Source organism: Mus caroli, chromosome 5 (genome assembly GCF_900094665.2).
Source record: "Mus caroli chromosome 5, CAROLI_EIJ_v1.1, whole genome shotgun sequence".
NCBI lineage: Eukaryota > Metazoa > Chordata > Mammalia > Rodentia > Muridae > Mus > Mus caroli.
In genome coordinates, this window is record NC_034574.1 from 767409 (window position 1) to 778159 (window position 10751).

The 10751-nt window shown below is 40.4% G+C and overlaps 1 protein-coding gene across 7 annotated transcripts in view; it reads left to right on the top strand.

The window, feature by feature from the left end:
* The window catches only part of Akap9 (A-kinase anchoring protein 9), a 143003-nt gene that overhangs the window by 105524 nt on the left and 26728 nt on the right, over positions 1-10751 (top strand). For 3 of the 7 annotated variants that reach the window (XM_029477658.1, XM_021163848.2, XM_029477659.1), the window contains 7 exons: positions 2993-3145; positions 3817-3996; positions 4973-6007; positions 8576-8713; positions 9205-9690; positions 10084-10147; positions 10254-10354. In XM_029477658.1, coding sequence (XP_029333518.1) covers positions 2993-3145; positions 3817-3996; positions 4973-6007; positions 8576-8713; positions 9205-9690; positions 10084-10147; positions 10254-10354 — 2157 coding nt within the window. The remainder of the gene's footprint in view (positions 1-2992; positions 3146-3816; positions 3997-4972; positions 6008-8575; positions 8714-9204; positions 9691-10083; positions 10148-10253; positions 10355-10751) is intronic. The other 4 variants (XM_029477660.1, XM_029477661.1, XM_029477663.1 and 1 more) reach the window with 2 other exon arrangements.

Below are 10751 nucleotides of genomic sequence, written 5' to 3' on the forward strand. Positions count from 1 at the left end.
CTGAGTTCGAGGCCAGCCTGGTCTACAAAGTGAGATCCAGGACAGCCAGGGCTACACAGAGAAACCCTGTCTCGAAAAACCAAAAAAAAAAAAAAAAAAAGAATTGATATAGAAAGACTTACTTAGGTTAACTAGAAAGGGAAGTGAAGTAGTTCAGTGGTAGATTAGTCTGACCCTGGTTTAGTTCCTAGCACTACAGAAAACTAAATGAAGAAGTCATTTCTCTAAAACAGGAACTTTTAAGCAGGTCTGAGAGTCTGCCCCTCCCACACAGCTTAGTTTGTCTGATTTTTATTTCTTTATTTATTCCATATGTATGCTGATATTTTTCTTCATCTTTGTCTACTGCACCACATTGCCAACTTCCCAGGGAGGCCAGAAGAGGGTATTGGATTTCCTAAAGCTGCAGTTACAGATGGTTCTGAGCCACCATGTGGGTGCTGGGAAGAGAACCTGAGTCCTCTGGAAGAGCAGCCAGTGCTCTTTACTGCTGAGACATCTCTAGATCAGGGTTTTGCTTTTTGTTTTTTGTTTTTTTCCAATGTTGGAGATCAAAGCAAGGTCAGCTGAAAACTCTTCCACTGACATTGTACTGTGATAGATTGTATTTGTGCATGTATGTGTGATGTGCATGCATATATACATCTGTGAGTGCAGATGTCAGTACTGGAGACCAGGGGCTGATACCAGATATTGTTCATGGTCACTCTGTGCTTTGTTTACTGAGATAGGCTCTCTCAGTGAACTAGCCAACGTGCCTTGAGAGCCTGTGTCTACCTCCTGAATGCTGACTGTCATGTACACCTGGCTTTTGTGTGACTGAAGGGGTTTGAACTCGTCTTCATGCTTTCACAGCAAGCATTTCCCCACCAAGCCATTTCCCTTAAGTTTGTTTTAGGCCATGTGCTAGTAAAGGCTGAGGAGTATTTTAAATACTCTTTCCTTGGGGTCTTCATCTCACCTGTGTTTAAACTGAGCCTTAAGAGAAGTTATCACTTAGCAGAACCAGAATTTTTCACAGATTTCACTGATTTTTACTACTGTTGTGATGCAGTACTGACAAAACTTAGGGATGGATTTGGTGTGCTATTGTGAAGCATAAAAACTGTAGTGTGACGTCGGTACAATAGCCCAGTGCTTCTGCGATCTTATGTACATTTGAGTCACCCAGGGACCCAATGAAGGCCTTCTGTGCAGCTCAAGCCTCTACACACCCATATACTACATGCATCCAGTGCACAGCCACGTATTGCTAATTCTGCTGCTCCCTAGTTCACACCAAGTAGCAAGGCTTTAGATTGCAGAGCTAAGATTTTGCCTGTAAAATGACACATCAAAAGAATGGGTATGTCATGTAATGTAGGCTGCAATTTTGAAATGAAATAACTATGTGTGTGTGTGTTTTATAATACCTTGTTCTAAAAGTAGTTGTAGAAGATAGGAGTAGTTGTGGAAGATACGAATAGGCAGACATACTAGTATATACCCTTAATAAATGTGATCATCAGTGTTCTCAGAAATAAACTGATAATTATGTGTGCAGAATCACTAAATATATTTAAATACTGACAGTTAAATACCAGTGTTACAGATGAGATAGATAGACAGACAGACAGACAGAGGTCTTTGACATTAGTTATAAGAAGTCTTTGACATTAGTTATAAGAAACACGATAAATGGGGCTGGAGAGATGGCTTGGTGATTAAAAGCACTGACTGCTCTTCCAGAGGTCCTGAGTTCAATTCTCAGGAACCACATTGGTGGCTCACAGCCATCCGTAATGTGATCTGATGGCTTCTTCTGGCATGCATAAAGTAAATAAATCTTAAAAGAAAGAAGAAAAGAGGCAGGATAAACAGTGGTTTGGAATGGAAGACTGCAGCAGTTATCCCTTCAAATTCAAAGATGGCTTTACCTGACTGTGATCTGAGAACACATTGATCTCTTTGTGAATTTTCTTTCTTCTACAGATGGGAATGATTATAGAACAGTCTGGATGAGTGTGTGTGTGTGTGTGTGTGTGTGCGTGTGTGTTTACATGTACATATAGTAGGGTTTTATATGTGAAGGCCAGAGGTCCATCTCAGGTGTCATTCCTCAGGCACCATTAACCATGTATTTTGAGACCTGTTGTTCACTGGTACCTGTGGTTCAACAGGTAGACTAGACTGGTCTCAACAAACCCCAGGGATAACCCTGTCTCCAGCTCCCCAGTGCTGTGATTCCAAGCGCATACCACCATACTTAGCTTTTTACACAGAGAGATCAAACTCAAGCCCTCGTATGTGGTCATCTGAGCTGTCATCCCAGCCTCAAATCTGGGTATTATTGCTAGTACTATACTATTTTTATTAGACTTGCTAGACTGACTTCAGAGCTCTCCTTGTCAGTACTGGGACTCTACTTGTAATCCATGCATAAATAACCTATCACCCCATAGTCTGTAAGGCAGTAAACAACCCAGCTGCCACCCAGTGCTGCTTCTGCATCTCACGATGCTTGTATTGTAGCAGTTTCAATCATTTAAACAGGCATTTGCAAGTCCATTCATCAATCATCTATTAAATAGTTATGAAGTAGCTAATAAATGGTTATTACTATCCTCAGTCAGCCCAATACGTATAATAAACATAATAAAATAAATCTTTTCTGTAGTTTGAAGCCGAGTGTGGTGACATATATCTTTATTGCTAACACTGAAGGAGGCAGAGGGTGGCTAGCATCGAACATACCAAGTTCCAGGACAGCCAGGGCTACATCTTATCTTTAAAAACACAAAACAAAACCAGAAAACAGAAAAATTCACTTTGAGCATGTTTAGGAATTATGCAGTTAAACATAACTTAGAAAGGCATTTTTCTTTATATTTAAGCATGCGTAAATGGTAATACATCCTTTGTAAAATATAGAACTCTTTGCTGAGAGTAACATGGATGTGAACTGGGTTTTATTGTTTGTTTTGTTCCCCCTCGGATAACTTTGGTTTTACAGATCACCAACCTAGAAGAACAATTAGAACAGTTTCGGGAAGAACTGGAAAATAAGAATGATGAGGTCCAGGAACTTCTCATGCAGCTGGAGATTCAGAAAAAAGAGTCCACCACCCGCCTGCAGGAGCTCCAGCAGGAAAACAGGTTATTTAAGGTAACTGGCTTAGAAGAAGAGTTCGCATTTTGATACTTTGTATTTTGGTAAGTTATTTGTATACATGAATTATTCTAGCTAGCCCATAGAAAAGCTGCCATCCTAGATTGGGCAGGTTCTCTGCTGTTTCACATCTCAGCCTTGTGACGAGGGCTGTCTGTGTTTCATCAGTCTGTCCCCTGGGTGCTCTTCTTGTGTCTATGTGCTCCTGCTCCATCCCAGGTGACAGTGACCTTCTGCTCTCTCTGTCTCCTCCCTCTTCCTCCTCATGATCCTTCTTAAGATCCCCTACTTCATTCTCAGGCCTGCCTTCCTAAGCTTTCTGTCCCAACCACTTCATGGCCAATTAGGAATTAAATTGGGGAGCAAAGTTTACCTAACAAAGGCCAGTGTAGGAGAGAATCCACTCATCTGGACAACAGCCAGAACTTAGGGGTCAGATATATACATATCATATATACATACCACCAGACCAACCCCTGACATATTTATATTTGCTACTGAACCTAGACACTTGAATTCATCATCAATGACATTATTTGAGATCATTTATCAAAGTACTTTAAGTATTGAAATACAGTAATTTATTATGTGCATGCCATCTCTTTTATAAGACATTTTGAACATTTTGAAGCAACATGTAATGATCATACAATTATTTTTGTCCCTAGGATGAAATAGAAAAACTTGGGTTTGCCGTGAAGGAATCTGATTCTGTATCTACTCGGGATCAGCCCATGTTGATTGGCAAATTTGCACAGCTAATACAAGAAAAGGAGATTGAAATTGACCGGTTAAATGAGCAGTTTATAAAACTGCAGCAGCAACTTAAACTCAAAGCGGATAACAAGGTGTGCCCATTAAATTTGTTAAAATTAATATGTTACAGTTTTTCAATTTTTATTACACTCACCTATTTTGGAGAACGGAGTGAGTTTTCACTCACTCTGCAGCCTGTTTTGTAGGTCATTGAACAGCTTGTGGGGATAATTTCTCCGTGTACTATGTGAGCCCCAGAAATGAAACTCAGCTCGTCAGCTTTGACAGGCAACATCCTGACCAGCTAAGCGATCTCAGAGACTGTAACTAAAATTTAAAACACAAAATAGTGCCACTTTTCACTTTCCTGTTGAATTTCCCCCCTCTGCATGCAAACATATGTATCAATGTCTGTTCACACAGTGGCCAGAACAGGGCATCAGGTCTATTCTGCTATTGCTCTCTGCCTCATTGCCTTGACACAGGGTTTCCCCATTTAGTCTGGTTGACCAGCTCTCAGAATCTGCCTGTCTCCAGTTCTCACATGACCCTGCCCAGCTTTTTATATGTATGCTGGGGACTTGAACTCAGTTTCTCATGCTTATGGAATAAGGATACCTAGTCACTGAGCCTTCTCTCTTCCCCTTTCCCAACAAATTAAAAAAAAAAAAAATCATGGCCAGTGGGATGGCTCAGGTGGTGAAAGTGCTTGCTGACTAAATGTGTTCAAGTTTACACTGTTCAGGGTGTTCAGTAGGCTTTGCCTTTGAGAATCCTCTGTGAGTGTGTTATTTTAGCACTTCATTCTGTTGAAGGGGATGTACTGATACTGTTTTCCTAATGGGAAATGAACTGCTCACGTTGGAGCTCAAGTTTAACAAAATCCCAGAATGAAGTTGTAAATGAGGAGATATCTTGTTGGTCTGTATTGAAAAGAACATTCCTATGTCAGAGACAGGATGTTAGTTTGGGACATACTCATCTCTATAAGGTCATTTCTTAAAATAGAATTTCCAAAATATAAATATACATTTATTTTGTCTGCATGTCTTTTTCATTAAATAACAGGTCATTGAAGAACAAAAGGAACAGATACAAGATCTTGAAACCCAGATTGAACGTTTGATGAGTGAGCGAGAACATGAGAAGAAACAGAGAGAGGAAGAAGTAGAGCAGCTCACTGGCGTGATTGAGAAACTGCAGCAGGAGGTGGTCAGCATCGAACAGCAGAGAGAGGATGCCAGGAACCTCCCAGAAGATGAGGAGAGCTTTAACCATCAGCTGGACAGGGTGACTGCTGAAAAGCTGGGTTTAGAAGAACGAGTAGAAACCACCAACCAGGTAATGATGCACATGAACAACGTACTTAGAGAGATCAATTTCAAAATGGATCAGATGACACAGTCACTGTGCAACTTGAATAAAGAATGTGCCAGCAATGAAGAACTTCCAAGTCTACCTAAGGAAAGTATCCACATGACTGTGCGTGAGCTGGGCAGTGACAATTTGCAGCCAGAAGATGCCCCTGCCCAGGATGTGACCAAACCTCTAGAAAAACAGACCTCCCTTACGTGTCTTCAGGAAAGCCCTAAAGCTTCTAGAACACTAGAAATAAAGTCCCTGGCGAGCTCTGTTAGCGCCAAGGACGTTGTGCTTACCCAGTGTCAAGAACAAACAGAAACCGTACAAGAGCAAGCCCAGTCTGAGATACACAGGCTTCAGAAGAAGCTCACAGACCTGCAGAGAAGCCTTGAGAAGTTCACTGCTGCACTGGTCAGTCAGGTCCAAGTGGAGGCAGCTCAGGAGTATGTGCTGTTCCACCAAGAAAAGCAGACAGTTTCATCAGCACCCGGAAGGACAGCTACACAGAATGGAAAAGGTCTGACAGGAGCCAGCACGGAGTCAGTCATCCCCACAGTGACCCTGAGGCTAGCAGAGGTGGAGAGCCGTGTAGCTGAAGTGCACAGTGGTACAGTGTCAGAAAAACATGTGGGAAATGCTTCAGAGACAGAAAAGAGAGTTATGGAGCTACAGATGCTATTAGAGGAAGCCAAGAAAAGACTGGAAGAAGAAGAAGGAGAACAAAGCTCTAGGGATGGGGAGGTTGGTTTTCATTTGATTTTCGTTTTCCACTCAAATGCTCTAGGTAATCTTTTCCTTTGTTCAGTGATAGTGTACTGATAAATTTGGAGTTTGGTTTGTATCAAACAATTCATAAATAATGAGATTTCATGAAAATATACTGTTCCTACTTTATTTGAATTGTGAATTGTAGTTCATGAATTGTTTAGCACTGAGAGACTCAGAGACCTCTGTGTACATAGGGTTATAAACAGACAGAACGCCCAAGTGAAGTACAATGTTGCCTTGAGTGATTATGGCTAAGGCTTTGGCGATGATCTAATTGGTTGATGGTCTATAGTTTCCTGAAGCACAGCTATTCATAATTGGCCCCATGAGACTTTGCTGTTAGGCTTAGCTATAGTAGGCTTTTAATTTGCTTATATACTATATTAAATGCAGTTTCCTTAAATTAGGAAAAAAGCTATAGATACAGATTAAAGGTAACACCAGAGTAACAAGTGCAAACTAAAATCTGTAGTCTTCAAATATGATATCTGTTCCACTAGTAAAGTCATTTATTGAAACAAGAAATATAAGAAATATTAAATTTAACCTCTGTTCTCCAGGACTTCTGTGGGCTTTTCTCCCATAATTTCTTCCTAATACATATGCTCTGACATCATGCCTTTTAAGAAGTAAAAATCTTCACATTAATGATGTACTGAATTAATGTGGAAAAAGTCATTAGCTCTTACAAATTGTATACCTGTTGAGATTTCATTGTTTATGAGAAAAAACTTGTGTTAGAGATCTAAATGTCTTCTTAGGTAATGTTCTGAGACCATGGTTATTTCTTAATGCACAGAAGAAGACTTTTAGCTTATATTGCAAAGAATACTAAGACTTGCTGCCTGTGACATGTAAGGAATATCTTGGTCACATCTGATACAAATTGGAAAGGTTTTGGATGGCATTCAAGTGTGTGCGTGTATATTAATTACATTTACCTTCAGTATCAGAAAGTTGCTCTGATTATCTTTGTATGAAGTAATGGCTTTGAAAAATGTCCTTGCTGATTTTAACAAGAAGTGGCCATTTTGTCTTGTGATTGTAGGCAGCCGTTCTTTTTTTTTTTTTAATTAGATCTTTTCTTTATTTACATTTCAAATGTTATCTCTTTTCCAAGTTTCCCCTTCGAAAATCCCCTATCCCTTCCCGCCTCACCCTGCTCACCAACCCACCCACTGCCTCTTCCTAGCCCTGGCATTCCCCTATACTGCGACATAGAACCTTCACAGGACCAAGGGCCTCTCCTCCCAGTGATGACCGACTAGGACATACTCTGTTACATATGCAGCTAGAGCCATGAGTCCCACCATGTGTTTTCTTTGATTGGTGGTTTATTCCCAGGGAGCTCTGAAGATACTGGTTAGTTCATATTAGTGTTCCTCCTATCTGGCTGCAAACCCCATCAGCTCCTTGGTTCCTTTCTCTAGCTCCTTCATTAGGGACCCTGTGCTTAGTCCAATGGATAGCTGTGAGCATCTACTTCTATATTTGTCAGGCACTGGCAGAGCCTCTCAGGAGACAGCTATATCAGACTCCTGTTAGCAAGCTTTTGTTGGCATCCACAATAGTGTCTGGTTTTGGTGGTTGTTTATGGGATGGATTCCCAGGTGGGGCAGTCTCTGCATGATCATTCCTTCAGTCTCGGCTTCACACTTTGTCTCTGTACCTCCTCCCATGGGTATTTTGTTCCCCCTTCTTCTAAGAAGGAATGAAGTGTCCACACTCTGGTCTTCCTTCTTCTTGAGTTTCATGTGTTTTACGAATTATATCTTGGGTATTCTGAGCTTGTGAGCTAATATCCACTTATCAGTGAGTGCATATCACGTGTGTTCTTTTGTAAATGGGTTACCTCACTCAGGATGATATCCTCCAGATCCATCCATTTGTCTAAGAATTTCATAAATTCATTGTTTTTAATAACTGAGTAGTGCTACATTGTATAAATGTACTACATTTTCTGTATCCACTCCTCTGTTGAGGGACATCTGGGTTCTTTCCAGCTTCTGGCTATTATAAATATGGCTGATGTGAACATAGTGGAGCATGTGTCCTTATTACAAGTCAGAGCATCTTCTGGGTATATGCTGGGTCCTCAGGTAGTACTATGTCCAATTTCTGAGGAACTAACAAACTGATTTCCAGAGTGGTTGTACAAGCTTGCAATCCTACCAACAATGGAAGAGTGTTCTCTTTTTTTCACATCCTCGCCAGCATCTGCTGTCACCTGAGTGTTTGATCTTAGCCATTCTGACTGATGTGAGATAGAATCTCAGGGTTGTTTTGATTTGCATTTCCCTGATGACTAAGGATGTTGAACATTTTTTAGGTGCTTCTCAGCCATTTGGTATTCCTCAGTTGAGAATTATTTTGTTTAGCTCTGCACCCCATTTTTAATAGGGTTGTTTGGTTTTCTGGAGTCTAACTTGTTGAGTTCTTTGTATCTATTGGACATTAGCCTAGGCAGCCATTCTTTGTAAAGCACCATGGCAGTGTGGGTGTGCTTTCTAAATGACAGTGTTCTTCTCAACTCTCACTCAGACAACTGTGAAGCTCACTCACGCCAGTGGAGATCGTGGGTTTCTGGCTGGACCTGAAGCTCTTGAAGCTGAGTCCGTAGCCACTTTAGAACTTGCCAGTTATAAAGAACGGACAGAAAAACTTGAAGAAGATCTTTTGGTAAGATGAGCAGCATAGCTTCTAATTCATTTTTACCTCTCCATTCCCTCTCAGTGTATTCCCTAGATCTATATCTTAAACTTTAGTAGTAGGGAAAGCCTTTTTTAGATTTAAAGAGAAATTCCATTGTTACATTTCTTTACCAGCATCTTCTTGTTTAGTTTTTCTGGGACTCAGGGTTGGGAGGATGCTTCTTATCTGTCCTAGGTGAAGGAGGAGAAGGGCTCTCGTTATACAACAGCAAAGAGTCCCACGGAAACAAAAACTGAGAACACTTCTCTGATAACTGATAGCAAATCTGACTTCTGTGTAATCTGAGCAAGCATGTACAAAAGCGGGCAGAAACTGGGGGCACTGAGAGCGATTTTCCTTTTCTGCTGCAATTAGTAGTGATGCATGAACTGTGCCCCCCGTATTTGCACCCCCAGCCCTGCTTCTAATGTACTCAAAACTTAACTCATCTCTCTGCTGTTCTGCTCATTGTGTTGTAGGTAAAAGAAAGCTACATAACATCACTTCAGAAGGACTTAGGCCAAGTTAAAGATCAACTCACAGAAGCCAAGGAGAAATTATCCTACTTCTTAGAAAAAGAAAAGAGGACTGGAGAACAGGAAAGCAGAAAGGCCCCCATACCAGAGCCACCTTCTGTTGAAGTAGGTGGCTGCTCTGGGCTCACAGAGAGAACAGACAAGGTCAGCAGCAGCAATCAGACCCTGCAGATCCTTGTTAGAAATGCAGCGATTCAGACTGACTTACAGAGCGAGAGCACCCAAGAAGAAGTCAGAGATACCATCAATCAATTGACTAAAAAAATGGAACACCTACAAGAGCTACATGCCGCTGAGATTTTGGATATGGAATCCAGACATATTTTAGAAACTGAATCTTTGAAGAAAGACCATTATGTTGAGATCCAGTTACTGACTAAGGAATGCGAGACCCTGAAGGAGATGACCCAGTGTCTAAGATGCAAAGAGGTATCTGATCTTCATACAATGTGTTGTCTACATCCTGCCATTTGCTTCCAACAGTATAAGCTTTTAAGACAAACATCTCAAAAGGATCCATGAAATAATACCTCTTTTCATAATATAATCACAATTTGGCATCTTCTTGTTGTATAGTTAGATAAGGAAATTATCATATGGTTTCAGAGCCTATTGTGATTTTGTAACTCATGAGTGTTCCTTTCTATGGCAACATCTATGAGGAGGAAAATTATATTTGTTATATGTGTAGTATTTCAGTATCACAATAAATTGATGTCTTTATTTCTCCCTTAATCAGAAACTAGTTATTCATTGGATCCAGTATTTTACTAAATAAATTTTAAAGTCATGTATATTCTGATTTTTGTCTTCTTTAATTAGGGATCCTCCATTCCTGAATTGCCAGATTCTGTTGCTTATCAAAGTAGAGAAGTCTATTCCAGTGGTAAGTTGAATAAAATTCTAGAATGTTTAAACAAATGGAATAGTGTTATAAAGTATTATTTTGTCTGCACATATGTAATTACAGATGGTTATTTTCTTAATTGTAGATTCTGAATCAGACTGGGGTCAAAGCCAGGGATTTGATACAGCAATAGAAGGCCGAGAAGAAGGGGAAACGTCAGCAGACTTATTTCCAAAGAAAATAAAGGTACTGGAGACAAAACCCTTAGTTAACTCAGGCTGTATCATCTGCACTGACTTAACTGCACTGACAGGGCAGTCAATTTGGAGTTCCATAGGAAGGTCCTCTGTGAAGAGAGAACTGCGCAGTTAAAGGATCCCTGGAAACGTGTTTCTAAGGTGCATAGATATTATGGTAGTCTATGAGGAAAACGGTTTTTCTGGATGCCTCTTGTAGCTTGCCTTCCATCAGATTTATGTCTAACCAAGTCAGCTGGATGCTTTGAGATCATTTAAAACTGTATACTGTGTACTCAGCCTGTTTAAATTGAATTTACCGTTAAGAAAAACAATATGATCACCATTACTATACCTTAGATCCCCCATGTAATCAAATTTTACAGTCTAAGCTGAATGTGTAGTTT